This window comes from Pseudophryne corroboree, chromosome 5 (assembly GCF_028390025.1).
Source record: "Pseudophryne corroboree isolate aPseCor3 chromosome 5, aPseCor3.hap2, whole genome shotgun sequence".
In the NCBI taxonomy this organism is placed as follows: Eukaryota; Metazoa; Chordata; class Amphibia; order Anura; family Myobatrachidae; genus Pseudophryne; species Pseudophryne corroboree.
In genome coordinates, this window is record NC_086448.1 from 66,977,307 (window position 1) to 66,993,908 (window position 16,602).

The window sequence follows — 16,602 nt, forward strand, 5'->3', positions numbered from 1 at the left end:
AATATATTGCTATGTTCCTCACATCTTCATAATTACTTTCAGTGCTTTCCATTCCTAAACAGGTAAATGCTGTCTTTCCTCCCTGGTTACCTCCAATTATTTCTTATTTAACCATGTTGGTTGCCTTTTCTCCGCAGGTTGCTTGTAAGAATATTATTTATTTTTATTTTTATTTTTGGTCTGTGCTTTTCTTTAAGGGAACACTTTCCCCGTCTTCTGGTTTCAGTGCTTTATGAGATGATCAAACTCAGATGTATTTACCTGGAGAAGGCATAAGGAAGTGATAAACCAGTGATATGTGCAAGGTGATAAAGGCACCAGCCAATCAGATCCTAACTGTTAATGTACATATTGGAGCTGATTGGCTGGTGCCTTTATCACCTTGCACATATCACTGGTTTATCACTTCCTTATGCCTTCTCCAGGTTAATACATCTGCCCCTATGTCCTTTTAAAATACATATTCACAAGTGAAATGCTACCAGTGCACAATCATTTCCCCCTCCCGGGGGCATTAGCTATAAGGGCTGTGTTATTAATGAGGTTTCCCTAGTTGGTTGTTCTACATCTTATAACAGGTGAACCCCATTGAATTAAAAAAAATATATACTTATTTAGTCATCCTGCAGTTTCTGTCTCCTTGAATACTGTTCATCCACCCCCTTTAGTTTTCAGTCGTACTATTAAGGGGGTATTCAATTATGTGCCACTAATTCAACCATGGGTATTTATTCGCCCGTTTTTTAATCCCTTTTCGCCCATGCCTTTCACTTTTTTTTTTTTGTCGAATCGGCATGGGTGAAAACAAATGCAAAACCGGGCGAAAACGCCCGCAAATTTGCCAGAACACGTGGATCAGCTGCAAATTTGTCGATTTCACTGGTGTTCTGATTCAGGAGAGCTGACTTGATCACATCACGTGCCACAGTGGTTAGCATTGCTGCCTCAAAGCCCTGGGGTCATGTATCCGATTACAAACAGGCCCCAATCTGTATGGAAATTGTATGTTTTCACCCTGTTTGTGTAAATTCCCTCCTGGTACCGCTGGTTTAGGACACACTCCAAAAAACATACCTAGTGCAGGGCCTTCTTTTCGTATGGGCTCAGTGGGCCCTTGCCCAAGGGCCCCAGGAGTATAAGGGTAGCTGAGGGTCCCCTCTTTCCAGGGGTATCAGATTTTTGAAAACCGGCCCTGGGGAACTGGAGATATCCGACTTGAAAGCAGTGGTTCCCATCCAAGCCTGTTAATTGCTCTTCCCAACCAGATATCTCGGGTTCTGTCTGACTTAGAGTTTTTCTGAGGATATAATCTTAAAGCTGGGACTCTCCCCTTTTGGTGGACACTGGCATCTTGTCTCTACTATGCCTATAACCAGAGATATCAGCCTTCCAGCAGCTGGTCCCTGCTCCAGCTCTACACATCTGGTATGCAGTTTTAGATTTTTATTGATGGATTGCTTTGGCTCCTGAACTCTGATCCCCAAGTCCCCAGAACCTCCTGAAAGGCGGGACTCTCTAGTTTTTATCCCATTCAAAGCTAGTAACTATATTTTCAGGAACATGAGATATCTGCAGTCAAGCAAGCTGCCCTCCCACCAGAAAATTATCAATATTAAGCCCACTCCACTATCCACCCCTCCCCTACGTATTGAACACCCCCTACCACCCTGGAAGACATGTACCAGGGCCCCTTCATTCAGCCCAATGCCCCCTTATACAGTTTAGCCCTATCTGTGCAGTAAAGGAGTAATTAGCAGAAATTACTGCTCCAGGTCCTACATGCTGAGCGGAAGGTAGAACACCCCCTACCACCCACGGGGCATCAAAGCTGCCGCTGATAGCAGCTCCCACCCCTACCGCTGGAGGATGGGTAAGGGGCCCAGTGCATTGCTGTGCCCAGGGGCCTACACTGCTGTTACAATGGCCCTGACCTAGTGTCATACTTACTACTCTACTGGTCTCTGCGGGAGACACACAGTTTTTTGGGTGGTCCCCCGCACCCCCATAAGAGTGGGTACCCCTCCCGCATACTGGCCACTTCAGTAATACAGTAATCCAGGAAGGGGTGGGGCCTAATGACTCATTTCTATGATAATCACGCTATTCGGCCCCCTTATGCAGATTTGTACAAATCGCTGCAATTTCCACGTGCTTCTCCTCTCCGGGCATCTCCATGAGAGAAGATTTTATTATTATTATTATTATTATTATTATTTTCTCTGACGTCCTAGTGGATGCTGGGAACTCCGTAAGGACCATGGGGAATAGCGGCTCCGCAGGAGACTGGGCACAACTAAAAGAAAGCTTTTAGACTACCTGGTGTGCACTGGCTCCTCCCACTATGACCCTCCTCCAAGCCTCAGTTAGATTTCTGTGCCCGGCCGAGCTGGATGCACACTAGGGGCTCTCCTGAGCTCCTAGAAAGAAACTTTATTTTAGGTTTTTTATTTTACAGTGAGACCTGCTGGCAACAGGCTCACTGCATCGAGGGACTAAGGGTAGAAGAAGCGAACCTACCTGCTTGCAGCTAGCTTGGGCTTCTTAGGCTACGGGACACCATTAGCTCCAGAGGGATCGACCGCATGGAACTGGCCTTGGTGTTCGTTCCCGGAGCCGCGCCGCCGTCCCCCTTACAGATCCAGAAGCAAGAAGAGGTCCGGAAAATCGGCGGCAGAAGACATCAGTCTTCACCAAGGTAGCGCACAGCACTGCAGCTGTGCGCCATTGCTCCTCATGCACACTTCACACTCCGGTCACTGAGGGTGCAGGGCGCTGGGGGGGGCGCCCTGAGCAGCAATAAAAACACCTTGGCTGGCAAATATATCACAATATATAGCCCCAGAGGCTATATATGTGATAAATACCCCTGCCAGAATCCATAAAAAAGCGGGAGAAAAGTCATCGGAAAAGGGGCGGAGCTATCTCTCTCAGCACACTGGCGCCATTTTCTCTTCACAGTACAGCTGGAAGACAGCTCCCCAGGCTCTCCCCTGTAGTTTGCAGGCTCAAAGGGTTAAAAAGAGAGGGGGGGGCACTAAATTTAGGCGCAATATTGTATATACAAGCAGCTATTGGGAAAAATTCACTCAATATAGTGTTAATCCCTAATTATATAGCGCTCTGGTGTGTGCTGGCATACTCTCTGTCTCCCCAAAGGGCTGTGTGGGGTCCTGTCCTCAGTCAGAGCATTCCCTGTGTGTGTGCGGTGTGTCGGTACGGCTGTGTCGACACGTTTGATGAGGAGGCTTATGTGATGGCAGAGCAGATGCCGATAAATGTGATGTCGCCCCCTGTGGGGCAGACACCAGAGTGGATGGATAGGTGGAAGGTATAAACCGACAGTGTCAACTCCTTACATAAAAGGCTGGATGACGTAACAGCTATGGGACAGCCGGCTTCTCAGCCCGCGCCTGCCCAGGCGTCTCAAAGGCCATCAGGGGCTCAAAAACGCCCGCTCCCTCAGATGGCAGACACAGATGTCGACACGGAGTCTGACTCCAGTGTCGACGAGGTTGAGACATATACACAATCCACTAGGAACATCCTTTACATGATCCCGGCAATAAAAAATGTGTTACACATTTCTGACATTAACCCAAGTACCACTAAAAAAGGGTTTTATGTTTGGGGAGAAAAAGCAGGCAGTGTTTTGTTCCCCCATCAAATGAGTGAATGAAGTGTGAAAAAGCGTGGGTTCCCCCGATAAGAAACTGGTAATTTCTAAAAAGTTACTGATGGCGTACCCTTTCCCGCCAGAGGATAAGTTACGCTGGGAGATATTTCCTAGGGTGGATAAGGCGCTCACACGTTTGTCAAAAAAGGTGGCACTGCCGTCTTAGGATACGGCCACTTTGAAGGTACCTGCTGATAAAAAGCAGGAGGCTATCCTGAAGTCTGTATTTACACACTCAGGTACTAGACTGAGACCTGCAAATAGTGCTGCTGCAGCGTGGTCTGTAACCCTGTCAAACAGGGATACTATTTTGCGAACATAAGACGTCGTCTTATATATGAGGGATGCACAGAGGGATATTTTGCCGGCTGGCATCCAGAATTAATGCAATGTCCATTCTGTCAGGAGGGTATTAGAGACCCGACACTGGACAGGTGATGCTGACTTTAAAAGGCACATAGAGCCTTATAAGGGTGAGGAATTGTTTGGGGATGGTCTCTGGGACCTCGTATCCACAGCAACAGCTGGGAAGAAAATTTTTTACCTCAGGTTTCCTCACAGCCTAAGAAAGCACTGTATTATCAGGTACAGTCCTTTCGGCTTCAGAAAAGCAAGCGGGTCAAAGGCGCTTCCTTTCTGCACAGAGACGAGGGAAGAGGGAAAAAGCTGCACCAGTCAGCCAGTTCCCAGAATCAAAATTCTTCCCCCGCTTCCTCTGAGTCCACCGCATGACGCGGGGGCTCCACAGGCGTAGCCAGGTACGGTGGGGGCCGCCTCAAAAATTTCAGCGATCAGTGGGATCGCTCACAGGTGGATCCCTGGATCCTTCAAGTAGTATCTCAGGGGTACAAGCTGGAATCCGAGGCGTCTCCCCCCCGCCGTTTCCTCAACTCTGCCTTACCGACAACTCCCTCAGGCAGGGAGGCTGTGCTAGAGGCAATTCACAAGCTGTATTCCCAGCAGGTGATAGTCAAGGTGCCCCTACTTCAACAAGGACGGGGTTACTATTCCACACTGTTTGTGGTACCGAAACCGGACGGTTCGGTGAGACCCATTTTAAATTTGAAATCCTTGAACACATACATAAAAAAATTCAAGTTCAAGATGGAATCGCTCAGGGCGGTTATTGCAAGCCTGGAGGAGGGGGATTACATGGTATCCCTGGACATCAAGGATGCTTACCTACATGTCCCCATTTACCATCCTCACCAGGAGTACCTCAGATTTGGGGTACAGGATTGCCATTACCAATTCCAAACACTGCCGTTTGGACTGTCCACGGCACCGAGGGTCTTTACCAAGGAAATGGCAGAAATGATGATACTCCTTCGAAAAAAGGGAGTTTTAATTATCCCGTACTTGGACGATCTCCTTATAAAGGCAAGGTCCAAGGAGCAGTTGTTGGTCGGAGTAGCACTATCTCGGGAAGTGCTACAACAGCACGGATGGATTCTATACATTCCAAAGTCACAGCTGGTTCCTACCACACGCCTACTGTTCCTGGGGATGGTTCTGGACACAGAACAGAAAAAAGTGTTTCTCCCGCAGGAGAAAGCCAAGGAGCTGTCATCTCTAGTCAGAGACCTCCTGAAACCAAAACAGGTATCGGTGCATCACTGCACACGAGTCCTGGGAAAAATGGTAGCTTCTTATGAAGCAAAATTCCATTCGGCAGGTTCCATGCAAGAACCTTTCAGTGGGACCTCTTGGACAAGTGGTCGGGATCGCATCTTCAGATGCATCGGCTGATAACCCTGTCTCCAAGGACCAGGGTATCTCTACTGTGGTGGCTGCAGACTGCTCATCTTCAAGAGGGCCGCAGATTCGGCATACAGGACTGGGTCCTGGTAACCACGGATGCCAGCCTTCGAGGCTGGGGGGCAGTCACACAGGGAAGAAATTTCCAAGGACTTTGGTCAAGTCAGGAGTCGTCCCTACGCATAAATATTCTGGAACTGAGGGCCATTTACAATGCCCTAAGTCTGGCAAGGCCTCTGCTTCAAAACCAGCCGGTACTGATCCAATCAGACGACATCACGGCAGTCGCCCTTGTAAACCGACAGGGCGGCACAAGAAGCAGGATGGCGATGGCAGAAGCCACAAGAATTCTCCGATGGGCGGAGAATCATGTCTTAGCACTGTCAGCAGTGTTCATTCCGGGAGTGGACAACTGGGAAGCAGACTTCCTCAGCAGACACGACCTACACCCGGGAGAGTGGGGACTTCATCCAGAAGTCTTCCAACTGTTGGTAAACCGTTGGGAAAGGCCATAGGTGGACATGATGGCGTCCCGCCTAAACAAAAAAACTAGATATTGCGCCAGGTCAAGGGACCCTCAGGCAATAGCTGTGGACGCTCTAGTGACACCGTGGGTGTACCAGTCGGTTTATGTATTCCCTCCTCTGCCTCTCATACCAAAGGTACTGAGAATAATAAGAAAACGAGGAGTAAGAACGATACTCGTGGTTCCGGATGGGCCAAGAAGAGCTTGGTACCCAGAACTTCAAGAAATGATATCAGAGGACCCATGGCCTCTACCGCTCAGACAGGATTTGCTACAGCAGGGGCCCTGTCTGTTCCAAGACTTACCGCGGCTGCGTTTGACGGCATGGCGGTTAAATTCCGGATCCTAAATGAAAAAGGCATTCCGGAGGAAGTCATTCCTACGCTGATAAAAGCCAGGAAAGAAGTAACCGCAAACCATTATCACCGTATTTGGCGAAAATATGTTGCGTGGTGTGAGGCCAGGAAGGCCCCAACAGAGGAATTTCAGCTGGGTCGTTTTCTGCACTTCCTACAGTCAGGAGTGACTATGGGCCTAAACTTGGGTTCCATTAAGGTCCAGATTTCGGCTCTGTCGATTTTCTTCCAGAAAGAACTGGCTTCACTGCCTGGAGTTCAGACATTTGTAAAGGGAGTGCTACATATTCAGCCCCCTTTTGTGCCTCCTGTGGCACCTTGGGATCTCAACGTGGTGTTGAGTTTCCTAAAATCACATTGGTTTGAGCCACTTAAAACTGTGGATTTGAAATATCTCACGTGGAAAGTGGTCATGTTATTGGCCTTGGCTTCGGCCAGGCGTGTGTCAGAATTGGCGGCTTTGTCATGTAAAAGCCCTTATCTGATTTTCCATATGGATAGGGCAGAATTGAGGACTCGTCCCCAGTTTCTCCCTAAGGTGGTATCAGCTTTTCACTTAAACCAACCTATTGTAGTGCCTGCGGCTACTAGGGACTTGGAAGATTCCACGTTACCGGACGTAGTCAGGGCCTTAAAAATTTATATTTCCAGGACGGCTGGAGTCAGGAAAACTGACTCGCTTTTTATCCTGTAGGCACCCAACAAAATAGGTGCTCCTGCTTCTAAGCAGACTATTGCTCGCTGAATTTGTAGCACAATTCAGCTGGAGCATTCTGCGGCTGCATTGCCGCATCCTAAATCAGTAAAAGCCCATTCCACGAGGAAAGTGGGCTCATCTTGGGCGGCTGCCCGAGGGGTCTCGGCTTTATAACTTTGCCGAGCTGCAACTTGGTCAGGGGCAAACACGTTTGCAAAATTCTACAAATTTGATACCCTGGCTGAGGAGGACCTTGAGTTCTCTCATTCGGTGCTGCAGAGTCATCCGCACTCTCCCGCCCGTTTGGGAGCTTTGGTATAATCCCCATGGTCCTTACGGAGTTCCCAGCATCCACTAGGACGTCAGAGAAAATAAGATTTTACTCATCGGTAAATCTATTTCTCGTAGTCCGTAGTGGATGCTGGGCGCCCATCCCAAGTGCGGATTGTCTACAATACTTGTATGTAGTTATTGCCTAACTAAGGGTTATTGTTGAGCCATCTGTTGAGAGGCTCAGTTATATTTCATACTGTTAACTGGGTATAGTATCACAAGTTATACGGTGTGATTGGTGTGGCTGGTATGAGTCTTACCCGGGATTCAAAATCCTTCCTTATTGTGTCAGCTCTTCCGGGCACAGTATCCTAACTGAGGCTTGGAGGAGGGTCATAGTGGGAGGAGCCAGTGCACACCAGGTAGTCTAAAAGCTTTCTTTTAGTTGTGCCCAGTCTCCTGCGGAGCCGCTATTCCCCATGGTCCTTACGGAGTTCCCAGCATCCACTACGGACTACGAGAAATAGATTTACCGGTGAGTAAAATCTTATTATTACTACCAGTTATTTATAAGCGCACACATATTCCGCAGCGCTTTACAGAGAATATTCAGCTATTCACATCAGTCCCTGCTCCAGTGGAGCTTACAATCTATGGAGGTCATTCCGAGTTGTTCGCTCGCAAGCGGATTTTAGCAGATTTGCTCATGCTAAGCCGCCGCCTACTGGGAGTGAATCTTAGCATCTTAAAATTGCGACCGATGTATTCGCAATATTGCGATTACACACCTCGTAGCAGTTTCTGAGTAGCTCCAGACTTACTCGGCATCTGCGATCAGTTCAGTGCTTGTCGTTCCTGGTTTGACGTCACAAACACACCCAGCGTTTGCCCAGACACTCCCCCGTTTCTCCAGCCACTCCTGCGTTTTTTCCGGAAACGGTAGCGTTTTTTCCCACACGCCCATAAAACGGCCTGTTTCCGCCCAGTAACACCCATTTCCTGTCAATCACATTACGATCGCCAGAACGATGAAAAAGCCGTGAGTAAAATTCCTAACTGCATAGCAAATTTACTTGGCGCAGTCGCAGTGCGGACATTGCGCATGCGCATTAAGCGGAAAATCGCTGCGATGCGAAGATTTTTACCGAGCGAACAACTCGGAATGACCTCCTATATTCCCTAACAAATGTACACACAGACACATTCACACTAGGGTTAATTTTTTTTTTTTTTTTTGTTGAGAGCCAATTAACCTACCAGTATATTTTTGGATTGTGGGAGGAAACGGGAGTACCCGGAGGAAACCCACGCAAGTACGGGGAGAATATACAAACTCCACACAGTTAGGGCCATGGTGGGAATTGAACCCATGACCTCAGTGCTGTGAGACAGTGATGCTAACCATTACAACATCCGTACTCAATGTAGTTAAGTATGCCTGGTGTATCTGTGGGTATTAGAGCATTGAGAGGTCTGTTTATCAATAACCGCAGTTGCATTGCAGTCTGAGTACAATGGGGGTGATTCCAAGTTTATCGTAGCCCTGCAAATGGCGATCGTAGAGCAGCGACGGCCTTCGGCCGTCTGGCATGCGCTGGCACACTGCGGCGCCGGTGCAGTTCTGACCCGATCGCACCGCTGCGATAAACTGCAGCGTGCGATCGGGTCAGAATGACCCCCTATATTAGCACCCAAAATCGCAATGCAATATATGGTTATACCAGCGGCATGTATGAAAGAGTACCCACAAGGACTGTAGCTCCGAAAGGAATAATCCGCAACTATTTAATGATAAACGGGCTCCTTAGACTGTTTAGCTCCCTTGGGGGCGGGTATTGACATTTATTATAACATACGTCATCAACTGAACATATAGCAATATACATTTTAGAACGTGAAGGATTTATTAAGCGTTTGCTGGAAAAAACTGCCTAAAAACAGACGTGCCCCTGAGGGGAGAGATAGCTAGATGAGGATGCTTAATATATTTATTATGAGTGCAATCAATTTGTGAGTAATAGGACAACAAATATTAATAATTAGCTTGTGTTGACAGTTTTTATTAAATTACTATATTAGGGGTTCAAATTAATGTTTATTTTATGAAAGCGCTATATTATTTATTGCTTTTTTAAAGTTGGAAATATTAATCATTTGCTAATGTGAGATACTGTTTTTTTATTTATGACAAGGCAAAACATTTTATTTTATGATGTGTATATTGTGTGGGGCAGCACGGATGGTGTAATGGTTATTATTACTGCCTCACAGCACTGAGGTCATCGGTTCAATCCCCACCATGGCCCTAACTGTGTGGTGTTTGTATATTCTCCTCATGCTTACATGGGTTTCCTCTGAGTACTCCAGTTTCCACCCACAATCCAAAGATATACTGGTAGGTTAATTGGCTCCCAACAAAAAATAACCGTAGTGTGTGGGTGTACATGGGCAGACTAGATGGGCCAAGTGGTTCTTATGTGCCGTCAATTTCTATGTTTCTTCATCAGGGTACATAGGGTTCCACAGGGAAACATCGGGGTTGTAGTGGTGGATGAGAATCTGGGCACCAAACAGTTAAAGCTTTCAAGCGTATCCCAGAATGCTCGGTTTCCCTCCTCTATAACCCCGCCTCCAGGCACAGGCAATCCGTTTTGAAACGTTGCCTGCAGAAAGCAGGTGCACCGTGATGGGACTGATATGTTTCTATGACATGGCCTTAATGTCGGCTTTAAACATTTTGACACTAATGTAATGTCAGCATTGTTTAAATTGTTTGACAATGGGGGTAATTCCAACTTGATCGCAGCAGGAAATTTTTTAGCAGTTGGGAAAAACCATGTGCACTGCAGGGGGGGGGCAGATATAACATTTGCAGAGAGAGTTAGATTTGGGTGGGTTATAGTGTTTCTGTGCAGGGTAAATACTGGCTGCTTTATTTTTACACAGCAATTTAGATTGCAGATTGAACTCACCACACCCAAATCTACTCTCTCTGCACATGTTATATCTGCCTCCCCTGCAGTGCACATGGTTTTGCCCAACTGCTAAAAAATTTCCTGCTGCGATCAACTTGGAATTACCCCCAATGTCTCTTAGTGCAATTATATTCCTAACGGCGACCCCAAGCCCAATGTAAATGTCCACATTCTGTCACTGATATCATTTTGTTGGTGCAGGCTTATTGGGTCAGAGATCACATGCGCAGTAAGCGTGCGTCTGTTACTATGGGAGACAGCGTAAACGCTCTTCTCCAAGAATGTCGACATTTTAACCATGTAAACATCAGAATAATGACATTTTCTCTGACGTCCTAGTGGATGCTGGGAACTCCGAAAGGACCATGGGGAATAGCGGCTCCGCAGGAGACTGGGCACAACTAAAGAAAGCTTTTAGGTCACCTGGTGTGCACTGGCTCCTCCCACTATGACCCTCCTCCAAGCCTCAGTTAGATTTTGTGCCCGGCCGAGGTTGGATGCACACTAGGGGCTCTCCTGAGCTTCTAAAAAGAAAGTATATAATTAGGTTTTTTATTTTACAGTGAGACCTGCTGGCAACAGGCTCACTGCAGCGAGGGACTAAGGGGAGAAGAAGCGAACCTACCTGCTTGCAGCTAGCTTGGGCTTCTTAGGCTACTGGACACCATTAGCTCCAGAGGGATCGACCGCATAGAACTGGCCTTGGTGTTCGGTCCCGGAGCCGCGCCGCCGTCCCCCTTACAGAGCCAGAAGCAAGAAGAGGTCCGGAAAATCGGCGGCAGAAGACATCAGTCTTCACCAAGGTAGCGCACAGCACTGCAGCTGTGCGCCATTGCTCCTTATACACACTTCACACTCCGGTCACTGAGGGTGCAGGGCGCTAGGGGGGGGCGCCCTGAGCAGCAATAAAAACACCTTGGCTGGCAAAAATACCACAATATATAGCCCCAGAGGCTATATATGTGATAATTACCCCTGCCAGAATCCATAAAAAAGCGGGAGAATAGTCTGCGAAAAAGGGGCGGAGCTATCTCCTTCAGCACACTGGCGCCATTTCTCCCTCACAGCTCCGCTGGAAGGAAGCTCCCTGGCTCTCCCCTGCAGTCTACACTACAGAAAAGGGTAAAAAAGAGAGGGGGGGCACTAAATTTAGGCGCAGTATATATAACAGCAGCTATAGGGGACATATTTCAGTTAGTCCCTGCATTATATAGCGCTCTGGTGTGTGCTGGCATACTCTCACTCTGTCTCCCCAAAGGGCTTTTGTGGGTCCTGTCCTCTGTTAGAGCATTCCCTGTGTGTGTGCGGTGTGTCAGATGCCTATAGAAGGGATGTCACCCCCTGCGGGGCAGACACCTGAGTTAAATGAAGTGTGTGAAGAAGCGTGGGCTTTCCCTGATAAAAGATTGGTAATCTCTAAGAAGTTACTAATGGCGTTCCCTTTCCCGCCAGAGGATAGGTCACGTTGGGAGACACCCCCTAGGGTGGATAAAGCGCTCACACGTTTGTCTAAAAAGGTGGCACTACCGTCTCCGGATACGGCCGCCCTCAAGGAACCTGCTGATAGAAAGCAGGAGGCGATCCTGAAGTCTGTATAACACACTCAGGCATTATACTTAGACCAGCTATTGCGTCAGCATGGATGTGCAGTGCTGCCGCTGCGTGGTCAGATTCCCTGTCAGAAAATATTGACGGAGCCAGGTACGGTGGGGGGCCGCCTCAAAAATTTCAGCGATCAGTGGGCTCGCTCACAGGTGGATCCCTGGATCCTGCAAATAGTATCTCAAGGGTACAAACTGGAATTCGAGGCGTCTCCACCCCACCGGTTCCTAAAATCTGCCTTGCCGATTACTCCTTCAGACAGGGAGGCTGTGCTAGCGGCAATTCACAAGCTGTATTCCCAGCAGGTGATAATCAAGGTGCCCCTACTTCAACAAGGACGGGGTTACTATTCCACACTGTTTGTGGTACCGAAACCGGACGGTTCGGTGAGACCCATTTTAAATTTGAAATCCTTGAACACATACATAAAAAAATCCAAGTTCAAGATGGAATCGCTCAGGGCGGTTATTGCAAGCCTGGACGAGGGGGATTACATGGTATCCCTGGACATCAAGGATGCTTACCTGCATGTCCCCATTTACTATCCTCACCAGGAGTACCTCAGATTTGTGGTACAGGATTGCCATTACCAATTCCAGACGCTGCCGTTTGGACTCTCCACGGCACCGAGGGTGTTTACCAAGGTAATGGCGGAAATGATGATACTCCTTCGAAGAAAGGGAGTTTTAATTATCCCGTACTTGGACGATCTCCTAATAAAGGCGAGGTCCAAGGAGCAGTTGTTGGTGGGAGTAGCACTATCTCAGGAGGTGCTACACCAGCACGGTTGGATTCTGAATATTCCAAAATCACAGCTGGTTCCGACGACACGTTTACTGTTCCTGGGTATGATTCTGGATACAGTCCAGAAAAAAGTGTTTCTCCCGGAGGAGAAAGCCAAGGAGCTGTCATCTCTAGTCAGAGACCTCCTGAAACCAAAACAGGTATCGGTGCATCACTGCACGCGGGTCCTGGGAAAGATGGTGGCTTCTTACGAAGCAATTCCTTTCGGCAGGTTCCATGCCAGAATCTTTCAGTGGGACCTGTTGGACCAATGGTCCGGATCGCATCTTCAGATGCATCGCCTAATAACCCTGTCTCCAAGAACCAGGGTGTCTCTGCTGTGGTGGCTGCAGAGTGCTCATCTTCTAGAGGGCCACAGATTCGGCATACAGGACTGGGTCCTGGTGACCACGGATGCCAGCCTTCGAGGCTGGGGGGCAGTCACACAGGGAAGAAACTTCCAAGGACTATGGTCGAGTCAGGAGACTTCCCTACACATAAATATTCTGGAACTAAGGGCCATTTACAATGCCCTAAGTCAGGCAAAATCCCTGCTTCTACACCAGCCGGTACTGATCCAGTCAGACAACATCACGGCAGTCGCCCATGTAAATCGACAGGGCGGCACAAGAAGCAGGATGGCAATGGCAGAAGCCACAAGGATTCTCCGATGGGCGGAAAATCACGTACTAGCACTGTCAGCAGTGTTCATTCCGGGAGTGGACAACTGGGAAGCAGACTTTCTCAGCAGGCACGACCTCCACCCGGGAGAGTGGGGACTTCATCCAGAAGTCTTCACGCTGATTGTAAATCGATGGGAACGACCACAGGTGGACATGATGGCGTCCCGCCTAAACAAAAAACTAGAGAGATATTGCGCCAGGCCAAGGGACCCTCAGGCGATAGCTGTGGACGCTCTAGTGACACCGTGGGTGTACCAGTCAGTTTATGTGTTCCCTCCTCTGCCTCTCATACCAAGGGTACTGAGAATAATAAGAAAACGAGGAGTAAGAACAATACTCGTGGTTCCGGATTGGCCAAGACGAGCGTGGTACCCGGAACTTCAAGAGATGATCTCAGAGGACCCATAGCCTCTGCCGCTCAGACAGGACCTGCTGCAGCAGGGGCCCTGTCTGTTCCAAGACTTACCGCGGCTGCGTTTGACGGCATGGCGGTTGAACGCCGGATCCTGAAGGAAAAGGGCATTCCGGAGGAAATCATTCCTACGCTGATTAAAGCCAGGAAAGATGTAACTGCAAAGCATTATCACCGCATATGGCGGAAATATGTTGCTTGGTGTGAGGCCAAAAAGGCCCCAACAGAGGAATTTCAACTAGGTCGATTTCTGCATTTCCTACAAGCAGGAGTGACTATGGGCCTGAAATTAGGCTCCATTAAGGTACAGATCTCGGCTCTGTCGATTTTCTTCCAGAAAGAACTAGCTTCACTACCTGAAGTTCAGACGTTTGTGAAAGGAGTGCTGCATATTCAGCCCCCGTTTGTGCCTCCAGTGGCACCTTGGGATCTCAACGTGGTGTTGAGTTTCTTAAAATCACATTGGTTTGAGCCACTTAAAACCGTGGATCTAAAATATCTCACGTGGAAAGTGGTCATGTTATTGGCCTTGGCTTCAGCCAGGCTTGTGTCAGAATTGGCAGCTTTGTCATGTAAAAGCCCTTATCTGATTTTCCATATGGATAGGGCGGAATTGAGGACTCGTCCCCAGTTTCTCCCTAAGGTGGTATCAGCTTTTCACTTGAACCAACCTATTGTGGTGCCTGCGGCTACTAGGGACTTGGAGGATTCCAAGTTACTGGACGTAGTCAGGGCCTTGAAAATTTATGTTTCCAGGACGGCTAGAGTCAGGAAAACTGACTCGCTATTTATCCTGTATGCACCCAACAAACTGGGTGCTCCTGCTTCTAAGCAGACTATTGCTCGCTGGATTTGTAGCACAATTCAGCTGGCGCATTCTGCGGCTGGACTGCCGCATCCTAAATCAGTAAAAGCCCATTCCACAAGGAAGGTGGGCTCATCTTGGGCGGCTGCCCGAGGGGTCTCGGCTTTACAACTTTGCCGAGCTGCTACTTGGTCAGGGGCAAACACGTTTGCAAAATTCTACAAATTTGATACCCTGGCTGAGGAGGACCTTGAGTTCTCTCATTCGGTGCTGCAGAGTCATCCGCACTCTCCCGCCCGTTTGGGAGCTTTGGTATAATCCCCATGGTCCTTTCGGAGTTCCCAGCATCCACTAGGACGTCAGAGAAAATAAGATTTTACTCACCGGTAAATCTATTTCTCGTAGTCCGTAGTGGATGCTGGGCGCCCATCCCAAGTGCGGATTGTCTGCAATACTTGTACATAGTTATTGTTAACTAAAGGGTTATTGTTGAGCCATCTGTTGAGAGGCTCAGTTGTTTTCATACTGTTAAACTGGGTATAGTATCACGAGTTATACGGTGTGATTGGTGTGGCTGGTAGGAGTCTTACCCGGAATTCAAAATCCTTCCTTATTATGTCAGCTCGTCCGGGCACAGTGTCCTAACTGAGGCTTGGAGGAGGGTCATAGTGGGAGGAGCCAGTGCACACCAGGTGACCTAAAAGCTTTCTTTAGTTGTGCCCAGTCTCCTGCGGAGCCGCTATTCCCCATGGTCCTTTCGGAGTTCCCAGCATCCACTACGGACTACGAGAAATAGATTTACCGGTGAGTAAAATCTTATTTTTATTGGTGACTTCATGACTGCAGACCTTATGGTGCCATAAAATAATAATAATTGTCCCTGTCATAAATAATGTATTCATGTGCACTTCCATGAGATAGATCAGCCTTGAAGACCACTCCTCCCTCCTATAAAGTGTTTGTGTTATTCTTTCAGCTCCTCATGAATTCTTAAGGCATATTTATTGGATTATTGTTACTGTCTATTTAATATGACAGATTTGTTTTATCTAACAAGCGTTTGTTGATTCCTTTAAACCAGGTTTCCATGGAACGCAAGCCAAGTCTCCAGTAAGTAGCTTAAAAAAATAAGAATAAATAGTATATGAAGCAAGGGGGGTCATTCCGAGTTGTTCGCTCGTTGCCGATTTTCGCAACAGAGCGATTAAGGCAAAAATGCGCATGGTACGCAGTGCGCATGCGCTAAGTATTTTAGCACAAAACTTAGTAGATTTACTCACGTCCGAACGAAGAATTTTCATTGTTTAAGTGATCGGAGTGTGATTGACAGGAAGTGGGTGTTTCTGGGTGGAAACTGCCCATTTTCTGGAAGTGTGCGGAAAAACGCAGGCGTGCCAGGATAAAACAGGGGAGTGGCTGGAGAAATGGGGGAGTGGCTGGCCGAACGCAGGGCGTGTTTGTGACGTCAAACCAGGAACTAAACGGGCTGAGCTGATCGCAGTGTAGGAGTAAGTCTCGAGCTACTCAGAAACTGCTAAGAATTTTCTATTCACAATTCTGCTAATCTTTCGTTCGCAATTCTGCTAAGCTAAGATTCACTCCCAGAGGGCGGCGGCTTAGCGTGTGCAATGCTGCTAAAATCTGCTAGCGAGTGAACAACTCGGAATGAGGGCCAATGTCAGCAGTGTCTCACCAATACATAGTTGTCTTTAACTAGTGCAAAGTAAATACTGTATAATTGAAATGTGTAATTTTTTTGAATACATTCATAAATCAGATATCAAATTTATATTTTATGTTTGACACAAGTTATTTTTTCCAAAAATGTTCTTTTATTAAAGCATGACCTTATCTTACATCAAATGTACATTTCTATGTATATATGAGTTAACACACATCATGAGCAATTGTCCGTTGTACAATAAAGGCAATTTCAGTATCTATTAGACACAACCATTTTTTACCATTAGTGTGTCTGGATCCTCACATCTCTACTCTGTGCTGCTGGGAGACCCTGCTCATTCACTATATAGCTCCCAGTCTGTGGCTTCCTGCTGCC

At 47.7% G+C, this 16,602-nt stretch overlaps 1 protein-coding gene across 8 annotated transcripts in view; it reads left to right on the plus strand.

The window, feature by feature from the left end:
* The window catches only part of LOC134927192 (transient receptor potential channel pyrexia-like), a 513,867-nt gene that overhangs the window by 306,120 nt on the left and 191,145 nt on the right, over nucleotides 1-16,602 (plus strand). For all 8 annotated transcript variants that reach the window (XM_063921321.1, XM_063921322.1, XM_063921327.1 and 5 more), the window contains one exon: nucleotides 15,625-15,653. In XM_063921321.1, the coding sequence (XP_063777391.1) occupies nucleotides 15,625-15,653 (29 nt within the window). The remainder of the gene's footprint in view (nucleotides 1-15,624; nucleotides 15,654-16,602) is intronic.